Here is a 14,739-nt window from a genome sequence, read left to right as displayed (position 1 = left end):
CCACTTCCTCCTTCCTCGACCCTACTCCCACTAAACTATTGACCACCTAACTTCTCCCTCTTGTTGTTGTCACAGCTTCAGATGGCAGCAAGCTTACTACATCAGCTGTGAGTGAATTCTAGTTCATAAACGTTGATCAAATTCATTTGCTGAGATCTTGGTTTGACAAAGCTCATTGCTACAATGTTCATAGACAGCTCTTGTTGTGCATAGGGATATCTCCAGGCATCCTTTGCATGTGCTACTATTTGATACCTGTCCATAAATCAGGTATCTGGCATAAATTGTGATTTCATTCACTTCTGTTTCCTTTCCACTTTCAATTTTCTCACTGAACGTGTTGATCCGTACCACAACAACATTAACAATAACTTGCTTTTATATAACACTTTAATGTAGTAAGATGTCCGAAAGTGCTTAACAGGGCAGCTAGCAGGCAAAACGTGACACTGAGCTACACGAGGAAATATTCGGAAAGATGATCCAAAGTTTGGTCAAGGAGGTAGGTTCTAAGGAGCATCTTAAAGAAGGCTGAGAGATTTAGGGATGGAATGCCAGAACTTAGACCCTCAGCAGCTGAAGGCACTACCGCCAATGGTGGAGTGATTAAAATTGGAGATCAGCGAGAGGCCAGACTTGGATGAATTAGAGTTGTAGGGACGTTCTACGTCTGAAGGAGTTTACAGAAATAGGGTGGAGCAAGGCCATAGTGTGATTTGAACACAAGCTTGAGAGTTTTAAATTTAAACCGTTGTTAGACTGGGGGTCAATGTAGATCACAGGAGTAATGGGCGAAGGAGACTTGGTGTGAGTTGGTACAGGACATAAAAGTTTTGCATATGGATTCTGCATGTGCATTCCACACATCCTGTATCACGCCCAACTGATCATTCTTTACCTATAAGCCCTGACAGTGACTGATCGCGGACTATGTGGTCAATGTGTACAACATGATTGATCCCGATGCCATTCTTAATCAAAATTCAAACATGCACTTTTCAGCAAGAGTCCACTGTATAGTAATAAAGAGCAGGGAATACTAAGAATTAGATAACCTCTTGACATTCACTGTCTAATTTTAAGTACCAAGACGTTGGCTGGCTCTTGGCTAAGTGTACACAAATAAAAAATCAACACCTTCTGAAGGGGAAAACTGGAACATCAAAGAAGGAAGTAAAAAGAAGAAAAAATAGAAAATCCCAGAAGCACACCACAGAGACCAAGTTTTTTTTTAGGTTGGGCCCTTCTTCAGAACAGATTCAATATGTTAACTTGTCTGTTATCTGCATGGACCTCTAGTATACTTCGAAATTTCCTGTTTTTGTTCCAGATTTCCAGCCTTTGCAGGATTTTTTAATTAAGAAAACAAAAGGATTTGACAAATAAAATATGCATCAAATACTTAACAGCTCAACAAAACATTATAAAATTGATCACAATGTGTGCAATCAGTTGTTACAAAAGAAACTGATTTAACAGTTGAGCAGTAGGTCCCCATCCCCCTGCAAAATGTGCTACAAAATGGTGAATAGGGTGACTTCATACTGTTATTAAAGCATTGATAATTACAATGTGTACTCAATAATCTGCAACCTTATTATTAACTCTGGAACTGGCAGGGTTTCCAGAAAATGCAACATACTAGGGATGCTTCTTCAAAGGAAATTCTGGGAAGGTGTTTGAAAATCTATCTGTGAGTTGAAGAGCTAAAATAACAATGCCCAAATGGTTCAGTTCCTTTAGCTGGTCTCAGCTGAGACAGCATTGGTATGCTACAATTGGCTTGAGTTAGGAGGGGAAAATCAGACAGGTGCAAGGAATTTATAGGGCAGCATTTTCCCGTCAGCAAGCGGGGGGGCAGGACCCGCTAGCCAACGCATAAAATGACACGCGGTGATGTCGGGCGGGCATCCCGACGTCACCGTGCATCATCTAGATTTTCAGTTCGGCGGGAGCGCAGCCAACTCGGCTGCACGCCCGCCGAACTGTCAAAGGCCTAATAAGGCCAAAAACTAATTAAAACAATTATATGAGCTGCCTGTCCAACCTTAAGGTTGGCGGGCAGGTGAAGAGCCCAGAAGGCCTTTGGATATTTCATGGAACCTCATCCACGGGCGGGATGAGGTTTCATGAAGCATTTAAAAAATCAGTAAATTTTTCCAAAATTTCATTAACATGTCCCAGCTCATGTGACAGTGTCACATGAGGGGACATGTTTCAAAAGTTTAAAAATCCTTTATTTAAAAGTTTAACACAAACAAATCTCCCTGAGGCACGGAGGGGCCTCAGGGAGATCTCTGCGCTCGAGCACAGGGAGCCACTCAGGGAATCCCCCCCACCCCCACCCCCGGCTCGCACAGGGAGCGCACAGTGCTTCCGTGTGAGCGTCACGATGGGTGGGCCTTAATTGGCCCGCCCATGTAAAATGGCAGCGCGCCCCCAATTGGGGGGAAATTTCTGGTCCCCGTACAACCCCTCCAACGGGGGGAAATTTCTGGCCATAGTGAACCTTTATAAAACATTGCGTCGTCCACAACTGGTGTATTATGTCCAGTTCTGGCCACCTCATTTTAGGAAGGGCTCCTATTGAGGGATGGGTTGAGAACAAGAGGACACAGATTTAAGGTGATTTCCGAAAGAACCAAAGGTAATATGAGAAAAAACATTTTCACGCAGCGAGTGGCTATGATCTGGAAAGGATCGCCTGAGAGTGTGGTGGGGGCAGATTCAATTGTGGCTTTCAAAAATAAATTGGATAAGTATTTGAAAGAAAAATGTTTGCAGGGCTATGGGGAAACTTGGAGAAGATTGGAGCAGAGACAAAGCAAGGAAAATTGGAAAAATTGACTTGAATTTGACTTTGAAATGTGCCAGCAGGTTGAGCAAGCAGCTTTTAATATTCAAACTTTTGAATTTTCAATTGGCCCACCTATTTCTACAACATTCTCCCCTCCCTTGTCTCTCATCCATCTGACTCTGGCCATCTCTGGATTTCATCTCCCTTTGCTAAACCTTTAGTGGTAGCATCTACAATCCTCTTGGGTCCATTCTCTAAAATGTCCTCCTACTGCTCTGGTGTCCCAAAGCGCTCCTAACCTTCAAAGAGATCAATATGTATTTCTTTAACCAAACTTTCAGATACCTTTCCTTACTGTCCCACTAAGGCTTGATGTCCATTTCCTTCTTCTCTGTAAAACACATTGGGCTGCATTAAAGGCACTATGTAAATGCAAGTTACTGTAGCATGTATCCCCCTTTTTGACAAGGGTTATGTTCCCTCTCCAATCTTGTCATTACTCTTTTATTGCCTCCCTAACTTCTTCAATGTAATAGTTCTGTCAAGTGGGATGCTATCCCTGCATGAACAAGCACCTCCAGCAAAGACTGCGTGAAAGTAGTGAGATACAAGTTTCTAAATAACTTCACATGGAAAAGGGCATGACTTTTAATATCAGTGTGAACCAAAGGGTATTCAGATGTCACCTGGAAATATGACAACTGTGGTTGGATGTATTCCTAAAAGTTTCATTACCTGATGCCCCACATCCCACTGTCCTGTCCACATACTCCAGCCATTGGTCAACCCAATATGTCCATCCTCATGGAATGCTGTCTTACCCAGGCCAATTGGAAACTCAATATACCCTTCATGACTCAATTGGATGATTCAAACACCTTTTCACCCCAACTCTTGTATTTTAAAAATGAATAAATGAGTCTTCAAAGAAAATGGGGAAAATAGGACAATTGTTTTTGAATGCTAATCTGAGTTGCTTGCACTGACTCAGGGTGGGAAGATGGTGGTGTAGTGGTAATGTCACTGGTCTAGTAATCCAGAGACCTAGGCTAATATTCTTGGGGTATGGGTTCAAATCTCACCATGGAAATTCAATTAATATAATCTGGAATTGAAAGCTGTTGTCATAAAGCTATCATCAATTGTTTTAAAAACCATCTGGTTCACTAATGCCCTTTAGGGAAGGAAATCTGCTGTCCTTAGCTGGTCTGGCCGACATGTGACTCCAGACCCACAGCAATGTGGTCGACTCTCAACTGCCCTCTCAAATGGTCCAGCAAGCCACTCTGTTCTGAGGGCAATTAGGGATGGGCATTAAATGCTAGCCATGCCAGCGATGCCCACATCTCAGGGAAAAATAAATAAATTAATCTTCCAATTCCTGGAAGGCGAATGGCAAACCTGGGACATGGACTGTAATGTCATATACCAGCTCAAAAAAGAATGACGTTATTGGCAAACGAATACCTGAATGTGATGACGTGAGCGATGACGCGATGGGTTTTGGTGCACACAGAGCGGTGACGAGGCGGCCGCGGGCTCTGCTGATGTTTTTGTTGCCGGTGAGAGGAGCCGGGTGGCCGTTACTGAACGGGTGGGGGGAGTGAATGAAGAGCGGCGCCCGTGACAAAGCTCGCGCTCTGGGCACAAACAAACAGTGATTTTTTTTTAAAACAAAAATTGCAATCAGATCCAGTTATTTTTATTTTTTGGGGGGGAATAAATAAATTCTTTAGTTCGCGGAATTTCCCCCACCCCCCCCAATAATTAAATATTAAATCCTGTCGGGGACTGAATGGAACCGGACGGAGCGCCGACGGAGGCCGGAGGGGAGAGTGAAGCGCCGGCGCCTGAGGAGGCGGCGATAGCAGGAGCGGAGGGCGATTTGTGCCCGTTAGGTAAGAGCGGGGGTTTTGGGAGGAGTGGGGGGTCGGGGGGGGGGGAGGTTAGAATAATAGATCAGTCAGTCAGGGGTTGTTCTCATGGCAGGCTCGGTGCTGGAGCCGACTCTCATCTCATTTAAGGGGGCCAGGTGCTTTGCCCCCAGGACTTGGGCTGCAGCTCCCATCATATCCCCGTTAAGGGGGTTAGGGTTGGTGGAAGGTTTGCAGACTCCAGGATCGGAGCAGCCACATTCCCTCTCCTTCCCCCAGATGCATTCAAATACTAGGGGGATGATGTGGGGGGGGTGGGGTATGTAACCGCATCGTAAGCCTCTTTCTATCGAAGGCACAGCTGACGTGGGATTTCGCAGCTCCCTCACTCTGCTGCTTGAATGGATACCCTCTGCAGTATTGCCACATAGTGTTAAGACACCTTGCACATTAAAAGTGCTTTAAATATTCGGGGGAAAAAAAATCATTAAATGAACCTGACACTGCCCTGTCTTCTCAAAATGACCAAGTTTCACAGAAGGAAATGTCTCAAAAAACAGGTAGGAAGATTAATAAAATGAAAAGGTCAGGACTGCATCAACCATTCCATGTATTTGTGGCATTAGTTACGAACGCACTATGCCACTGGCACCCTGGTTTGATGTGAAGGGCATTACATTAGGGTAGGTGGAATACTGTTTGCCCATCAGGCATGTTTATAACGTAAACTGGGATCTGTGAAATAAGATTCATTCGTCTTTCGGATTGCTTGTGTTAAATGTATGTTTGTTGTCTTGTTATGTTTTTCTGTGGAGCACCCTACAAGTATCAATACACTCTGAGGGACCATTTCTCCTTGTTTTCAAAAGGCAGAAACAGCTTTCTTTTTATTGATTCAATCAATATGTGGGCATCGCTGGCTAGGCCAGCATTTATTGCCCTTGTTCAGGGGACATTTAAGAGCCAACCATATTGCTCTGGGCCTGGAGTCATATGTAGGCCAGACCAGGTAAGGACAGCAGATTTCTTTCCCTAAATGACATTACTGAACCAGATGGGTTTTTAGGCTTTTACAGCAATTGACAATGGTTATCATTATCATCCATGGTCATCATTAGACTTTTAATTCCAGATTTTTATTGAATTCAGATTTCACCATCTGCCTTGGTGGGATTTGAACCTGGGTCCCCAGAGCATTACCCTAGGTCTACTGGATTACTAGTCCAGCGACAATACCACTGTGCCATTGCAAAAATTGGGTTATTTGTATACAGTAACAAATAATCTGCTAATAAGTCATTGAATGCAAAGCTATAATGACCCAGGAGCCCTGAAGAGCCCATGGATCCCAGTTTGAAAATCCCCTCAATAAGGTACTAACGTGATTATTTCAAATCAATCTTGCATCAGACTGCTTTTGGAATGATGTATATATTTCATTGGAGAAATGTGGAAGTGATTTTTCTCCTAAAATTTGTAACTTCCTGACACTAACCAATTAACGTGATGGGCTCATATAGAATTGTGTGTAAAATGATTTTGATGTCTTTTGATTTAATAATAATATGGTAGGTGGGTTCTGAAGATTCAAAAAACAATCTACAGTTTTATGCTGTGAAAGATAATTGTTTTTATATTAATAAATATATATCTCAGCTAATGTCCCTGAATTTCAGGAAGAAGCATTATTGCAAGAGCAAGAAAAGATAAATGAAGTGACTAAACCAGATATTTCTATGGTAATATATTTTAGGTGATATAGGGTAGATTTTCTGAGCTTGACAACAATAACATGCTCTTATAAAGCACCTTTAATGTGAACCTTATAGGGTGCTTCAAGGGGGACAAATGGAGAGAGAGATTTTGAGGAGGCTTTTTGAAAATAGGAAGGCAGAATGAAAAATTTAAAAGTGTTGAGATACTTGTAAGTTCTGCTACCAATATTGTAGCAAAGAGAAAAGAGTTCAGTGTCAGAAGACCAGAATGCATGAACTCAAGGATTTGGGGGTAGAGATAGGGTGGGACAAGGAGAGCCCTTGGAAGGATTTGTAAACAAGATAGAATATTTTGATATAATTTGGGAACAGGGAGATGGTGAAGACAAGAGCGATGGCTGAGTGGGGCAGGATGTGGGTGGTGACCTGTTCTCAGCTTTAAAAATATGTAAAGGTTAATATGCATGATGGCAACAGAGGCAGATGTTCTCCTCCTTCATTGTTACTAGCAGTTAAACTAGTTCTTAATAAAGAAAAACAAATCTTTTGAAAAACAAAAGATACTGGAATGCACGGCTGGCCCATCAACACCTAAAAGAGAGAGAATATCTTAGTCACATTCTCCCACTCATTCCTAAAACTATACAATCTGATACTTATTTTATCTCTGTATTGAATATTGTGAAAACGAATTGGATAATCCTTATGCTTATAGTATCCTTTTGTTGTGATCTGTAACCCATTGTGACTATCAGAGCCTTATTTGTGAAAGTCTACGTAGTCATATGCTACATTGACTTGTCAAATAGTATTGGGGTAATGATTCCCTTTTGCTACTGACATAGTGATAACCTGAAGAAAGTGAAAGAAAGGTTGATATGTGTTTCTTAATGTTCATTTTTGAGGAGCTTCCAGGAGCATAGATAGTGTCTGAGGAAGAAACAGTCAACCATTTCCAGGAGAAATGGTATGAAAGAATGGAGTATTAAAATCGCAAGAGGATAAGAAACCTTAAATTCTGCATGTGCATAGCTTATTGCTTATCACCTGGAGGAAAAAAGAAGTTATCATTTCAGGTTTGACCCAACCAATAAAGTTAACCTTTCCTCCTGCTTTCAAATGATGACTGGTTTGGTTTTTATTTTCGATAAGAGGAATGCTGTTGTGTTTTTAACTTTTCTGTAAGATGCAATCTGCACACTAATTCCATTAATTTCATTTGAAAGAAAGTACTTGCATTTATATCATGTGCATGTATTTATATGATGCCTCAAAGCATTTTACAATTAATTTGTTACTTTTAAAGTGTAGTTAATATGAGAAAAAACAGCCCCACAATCAGTAAGGGGATGAATACCCATTTAATATTTTTTGTGGTGTTGATTGAGTGATAAATATTGGTCAGAAAACCAGGAGAACTCTCTGCTCTAATTTGAGTAGTGCAATTGGACATTTTGCATCCACCTCTGAGGGCAGGCGAGGCCTCGGTTTAATGTTTCAATGGAATGATGAGACCTCCGACAATGAAGTACGCTCTCAATGGAGTGGGGTTTAATCCCACATGCTTCTGAATTACAGCCAGCAGTGCCATTGTTTGAGCCAAGCCTGACATTTGTACAAATTTTAATTCCAGATCATTTGCAGAAAATTCTGCAGTTGTTGCCTGGTTAGTCTTGACCTGAAGAAGCAGAAAGTGCAGCATTTATTGCAGTTTTACAGTGGCTCTGACTTGGTGCCAAGATGGAGTGGTTTCAATTTGAGGAACCTGTTTACTGTAACTGAATTTGCTGCTTACTCCATCCATTTCATTATGGCAGTTAGCAACACTTGGCTGACACTTCATTATATAGAACTCTCTTTTCCTGTCAAGTTTATTTAGATTCCATTAAATAGATATGAGTGTGTGTATGCTCAGGATTTGTAGACAAACTGCATCTGGCTTCATTCAATAGGAACTCTCATCTTTAAAATCCTTTCTTATATTAAAATCTCATATTATTTGCATATTTTTTCTTGTTGCTCTGCATTGATTAAAGCATAACATAATCCATTGTCAGTAAAATGTAATGGCAGATATGCAAAATATACATACTCTGTCTAATTGAACTGTGAAAAAACATCTAACAGTACAGTTCTAAATATTGTCTCTAATTTGAGGTGCTGACTGAAAAGCATCATGCAAGAACATAGCACAACGTTAAAGTGTATTAGTTTATGGCAACAACTAAAGAGCATTTATATGAATTTGCTGCATCATCCTACTGACGACACTGACAAATCAACAAACTCTCAACAAGGAAACTGTAATGGGGAGCTCTGACTTGATCATTAATTACCAAAATGATGCTTGCTCCATGTTTTTTGAGGATTTAGTGCAATGTTGTGGGCTGAATGTTCCTCAGTGAATTCCAGGAATTAATGATTGATGGCAGCAAGGATCTACATTTGTTTCTGTTGTTTTGTATTTTAACAATCTTAGTTACCAAAGTCATAGAAGCTTTGAGGTGTGATATTGATTTAGTTCTGCTTCTTGTGAGAATAATACAACTTAATTGTCAACAAAGCCTATATATGTCAAAGGGATTTAGTTGATTTTAATTGTGACTATTCTTCATTTCAATTGTATTTTTTTCCCTATTTTCTTCCCTGGTTTCTTTATTTTAGAATGACCAATGAGGTCATGCATACCCAAATTGCAGTGCCGGGACTAGAGTTCAATCCATGACTGCAAAAGGAACCCAGCTGCTACTGTTTGCTCGGTCTTGTTAAGATGATTATGTCTCAGTTGTGGGGTCATTGTTTGGTTTCTCAAATGTATTGCAGATTCCTCAATCTGTGCTGACTAATGCCATTCCAGTATTTGCTCATGTTGAATGTATTGGCCCAGAGCTTGTGATTATGAAATAATGTGTTTGCAGTGAATTGTGTCAGCAAGTTGGTGTTAAATAGTGAAGAATTGGTGCTTTCAAATTACCAAAAAGAACAGAGATGATTGTGATAGTAGAATAAGTTGGAAATGTTGGTCAATCAAGATCCGAAAGAGAATGATAGGTTAATATTTCAGGTTTTAAGAGCTCTAGTTAGTGTTTCAGGTAGAACTGTACATCAGAGCACTTGAAACCTGATACATTAAGCTTTCTTCCCTTTTGTATATTGATTGACCCATTGTGCATTTCCAACATTTTTTTTGTTTTTATTGACTTATAGCATTGGTAGTTTTTTAAATCATTATTGCTTTGTGGTAGTCATGGTTAATATGGTGGGATGAAAGGAATGGATGACTTGTGAAAAGGAGCAGCAACAAATTGAGTGGTTTACAGCACAGGATTATGTTTTAATTTGACTCCAATAGTGGAGCTGAAATAAGAATTGTATGTACGTAATGTACTTCCTGAATTGTGTAAGGACTGCATTGAAAACATCATCTCTAACATTTCCTAAGAATGGTGTTAATTTGTTTTTTCTCTCCTTGGTGGTACTGCCACACCTCCCTCCCCACTGCCTGACTTGCCTCCCTGAAGGTGCTGACTGTATGCTGAGGTACAATTCTATGAGTAACTGTTGCAGATTGGCATTTCACCCAAGTTGCCAAAACTTGTGAGCTTTGACAGGAAAGGTCAATAGATGGTATATTCGCCTAGTGACATAACCACTATGTTAGTAATCTAAGGGCCTGGACTAATGATCCGGAGACACGAGTTCAAATCCTACTGCATCAGATGAGGTATTCAAATTCAGTTAATTAAGTAAATCTGAAATAAAAAAGCTAGTCACTGTACTAGGTGACCACGAAACTACTGGGTGATTGTTAAAAACTCATTTGGTTCATTCATGTCCTTTAGGGAAGTATATCTGCTGTCCTTACCCTTTGTGACCTATATGTGACTACTGACCCACAGCAATGTGGTTGGTTCTTAACTGCCCTCTGAATTAGCTTAACAAGCCACTCAGTTGTACAGGGATGACAATAAATACTGGTCTTGCCAGCATCCATTATGAATTTAGAAAAAAGAACCCCTGTTTGGCAGCCAAACAGTCGTATCACATTGAACCCATCCAGTTTACGTCTGTTGTTCCAGCACTGACTACTGGATAGTGATCAGGAGCAAAGCCTTAGCCAAAGTATTCTGTACCTTACCTGGGCATAAAAATCAATTATTATAGTGCCCTGAATGCAGTCCTAGATCAGTAGCTCAACGCAGACCAGGATTGAAACCTGGAATTATCCTACTTTCCATGCTTCTGCTCACACGATAGACTCATTGAATTATCTGAGGGAGAGAAAAACAAGTTCTTTAAATTTTTATGAGATGGTGCTGACAGTTTAACGGAAGAAAATATATATTCATATGCATTTATGAACTTTTGTATAGATAAGTGTGAAATAGTACATCGCAGAATCTTTACAGTGCAGAAGGAGGCCATTCGGCCCATTGAGTCTGCATTGGCTCTCTGAACGAGCATTCTACCTAGTCCCATTCCTCTGCCTTATCCCTGTAACCTTGCACATTCTTTCTTTTCAGATAGCCACCCAATTCCTTTTAAAAATACCTCTATTGAGACTGCCTTCACCACCCTCAGAAAGTTCATTCCAGACTCCAACCACCCTTTGGGTGAAAAAATTTTACCTCATCACTTTTACTCCTTTTGCCAATTATTTTGAATCTATGCCGTCTAGTTCTTGATACTCCATTAGTAGGAACAGTTTCTCACTATTTATCCTGTCCATATCCCTCAGGATCTTGAATAGATCTATCAAGCCTCCCCTCAGCTTTCTTTTCTCTAAGGAAAATAGCCCCAACCTCCCTAGAGGAATAAGGTCATGCACTTCTAGGGATCTTAAGTGCCTAATACACACGACATAAAAAGTTGCAAAAAAAGTTTATTAAACCATTTAAAAAAAAACATCTAACACGGGTTCATTTCTCAAGGCAAATAATTGAAAAGCAGAGGAAGTTGTGTTAGACTTGTTTACAACCTTGGTTCGATTACACTTGGAAAACTGTGAACAGTTCTGGCCTCCATATTATATATAGGATATAGAGGCACCGGAGAAGTTGCAGGAAGATTTATCAGAATGATGCCAGAACTGAGAGCTTATACCTATCATGAAAGATTGAACAGGCAGGGGCTTTTTTTCTCCAGAAAAGGAAGGCTGAGTTGTGACCTGATGGAAATCTTCTAGAATATGAAAATTTTTGATAGGGTAGATGTAGAGGAGATGTTTCAGCTTTCTGGGGAGACTAGGTGAAGTGAGGTTGACTGCCCTTGACATCAGGACAGCATTTGACTGAGTATGGCATCAAAAGGCCCTAGCAAAAGTGGAGTCAATGGGAATCAGAGGGAAAACTCTCCACTGGTTGGAGTCATACCTAGCACAAAGGAAGATGGTTGTGGTTGTTGGAGGTCAGTCATCTCAGTTCCAGGGCATCACTGCAGAAGTTCCTCAGGGTAGTGTCCTAGGCCCAACCATCTTCAACTGTTTCATTAATTACCTATTTCCATCATAAGGTCAGGAGTGGTGATGTTTGCTGATGATTGCACAATGTTCAGCACCATTCGCAACTCCTTAGATTCTGAAGCAGTCCATGTCCAAATGAAGCAAGACCTGGACAATAACCAGGCTTGGGCTGACAAGTGGCAAGTAATATCCCGTGCCACAGAAGTGCCAGGCAATGAACATCTCCAACAAGAGAGAATTTAACCATCGTCCCATGACTTTCTATGGCACTACCATCACTGAATCCTCCACTATCAATTCCCTGGGGGTTACCATTGACCAGAAACTGAACTGGACTAGCTATGTAAATACTGTGGCTACAAGAGCAGGTCAGAGGCTAGGAATCCCATGGGGAGTAACTCACCTCCTGGCTCCTCAAAGCCTGTCCACCACCTACAAGGCACAAGTTAGGAATATGATGGAATATTCTCCACTTGCCTGGATAAATGCAGCTCCAACAACACTCAAGAAGCTTGACACCATCCAGGACAAAGCAGCTTGCTTGATTGACACCCCATCCACAAACATCCACTTCCTCCACCACCAACACAGTGACAGTAGTGTGTACCTTCTACAAGATGCACTGCAGGAACTCACCAAGCTTCCTTAGACAGCACCTTCCAAACCCAGATGACTGCTACTATCTAGAAGGACAAGGGCAGCAGACAGGTGGGAACACCACCACCTGGAAGTTCTCCTCCAAGTCACTCTTCATCCTGACTTGGAAATATATTGCTGTTTTTTCAGTGTCACTGAGCCTAAATCCTGGAACCATCTCCTCCCTACACCACATGGACTACAGTGGTCCAAGAAGACAGCTCACCACCACCCTCTCAAGGGCAGTTAGGGATGAGCAATAAATGCTGGCTTAGCCAGCGGCGCCCACACCCCATGAATGAATTTTTAAAAAAATCTAGGGGCCATAAGTATTAGATAGTCACAAATGAATCCTTTATGGAATGCAGGATTTACCCAGAGTAGATAAAACGTGGAACTTGCTACCACAGGGAATAGGTTGACTAGCGTAGATGCATTTAATGAGATGCTAGATAAACACATGAGGGAGAAAGGAACAGACAGACATGTTGATGGGATTAGATGACGAGGTCTGGGAGGAGGCTCATTAGAAGCATAAACACTGTTGGGCTGAATATCCTGTTTCTGTGCTGAAAATTCCATGTATATAGTGTGTCCATGATCTCAAGATGTCCCAAAGCACTTCACAGCCTATGAAAACTTTGAAATGCAGCCAGTGTAGTAAACGCAAAAACCAAAACTGCATACAGCAAGTTCCCACAAGCAGCAAGGAATAAATGACCAAATGATCTGTTTTAGTTAGTAGTTGAGGGCTAAATGTTGGCCAGGGTACCAGGGAGAACTTCCCTGCTCTTATTTGAATTGTGCCATGGGATCTTTTATGTCCATCTTAGAGAGCAGACAATTAACATTAGTTTAACATCCCATTCTAAAGAGGACATCTTTATCAGTACTGCACAGAAGTGTTAGACTGAAATATGAATAAGATATATTAAAAATTATCAAGAGACAATCTATTACACTTCTGTGGAAAGTGAAGCTAAAAGCTGTTTATGTTGCACATCCAATTAAAAATAGAATCCATGTGGATCAAAGGACAATGATGCTTGGAAATATCACCTTGGATTCTGCGGATGTAATTGATTCTTTGTTTCTTGTGGGCTATTTGCAACATCATGAAGATTCTGACAGTGGAGCCTTCAACAATAGAAATCGGATGCTTGTACAAAGCAGCTATGTGTTGAGAGAGAAGTGTAGCTGCTTCTTGATCCATCTGGATAAGAAATTACAAATATGATTATGAAAACACATTAATTCAGAGAAAACATAACTCACTGAAAACTAGATTAGATTGATAAGCTGATTTTGTATTTTGTTTGGTTTACTTGTTTTACTACATATTATGTAATTAGGTTTTCTGGATTAGGGGGAGAATTTTTGAAAAGACAACTCTTGAAACTGAAGCTTTTCAGGCATATGATTTGTGTTTTAGGACTAATCCAAATAAATAAAATTGTCACTATTCTAGATAATTTCAGATTTGGTTTTCCTTGTTAAATGGATTAGTAGCTTTGAAACTCTGTTTAGAATATTTTTTATTCAACCGTACACTCTTAGATTTTATTAAAGGGTGCGTATAACATTTAAAGATAAAGCTATATCATTAATTTGGTACTATACTCCATTCTTGACTTCAAGTAAACCAAGGCCAGGATTTCCCAGTCGGTGAGCGGGAGGCGGGGCCCGCTCACCGATGCATAAAATGACGTAGGATGATGTCGGGTGGAACTCCCGACGTCACCCCGCTCCATTTAAATTTTCAGGTAGGTGGGGGCTCAGCAGAATCAGCTGTGCGCCCATCAACCTGTCAATGGCCAATTGAGGCCATTGACAGAGTCATTAAAGTAATTAATACCTCTTAAGGTTGGCAGACAGGCTAGGAGCAGGAGCCCTGGCGGGCATTAGAAAAGGCATGAAACCTCATCCACGGGCGGGATGAGGTTTCATGTAAGTTTTAAAAAATGTAATTAAACTGTATTTAAAAGTGATGGACATGACAGTGCCACACGAGGGAACATGTCAGGGAAATTTTTTTTTCTCTATTTTTAAAATTTTTTACTGTAGAGCTGATCTCCCTGAGGCAGCACTTAGCATGCGCACAAAAGAGCACACTCTCGGCTCAAGGAATCCCCACACCCACCCCCCGCACGCACAGGGAGCACACAGCGCTCCCATGTGGACATCACGCTGGGCAGGCCTTAATTGGCCCACCTATGTAAAATGGCAGCGCACCCCCGATTGGGGGTGCCGATCGGC

The 14,739-nt window shown here is 41.1% G+C and overlaps 1 protein-coding gene across 1 annotated transcript in view; it reads left to right on the top strand.

Annotated features, from left to right (window-relative positions):
- The first annotated feature begins 4,311 nt into the window (after positions 1 to 4,311).
- The window catches only part of pip5k1ca (phosphatidylinositol-4-phosphate 5-kinase, type I, gamma a), a 109,691-nt gene continuing 99,263 nt past the window's right edge, over positions 4,312 to 14,739 (top strand). Inside the window, exon 1 of the mRNA XM_078555744.1 lies at positions 4,312 to 4,695. Coding sequence (XP_078411870.1) covers positions 4,593 to 4,695 — 103 coding nt within the window. The 5' untranslated portion in view covers positions 4,312 to 4,592. The remainder of the gene's footprint in view (positions 4,696 to 14,739) is intronic.

This window comes from Cetorhinus maximus, chromosome 13 (genome assembly GCF_964194155.1).
Source record: "Cetorhinus maximus chromosome 13, sCetMax3.hap1.1, whole genome shotgun sequence".
Classification (NCBI taxonomy): Eukaryota; Metazoa; Chordata; class Chondrichthyes; order Lamniformes; family Cetorhinidae; genus Cetorhinus; species Cetorhinus maximus.
The sequence above is the reverse complement of the archived record's forward strand: the minus strand, read 5'-3'. Positions and strand labels throughout refer to the sequence as shown.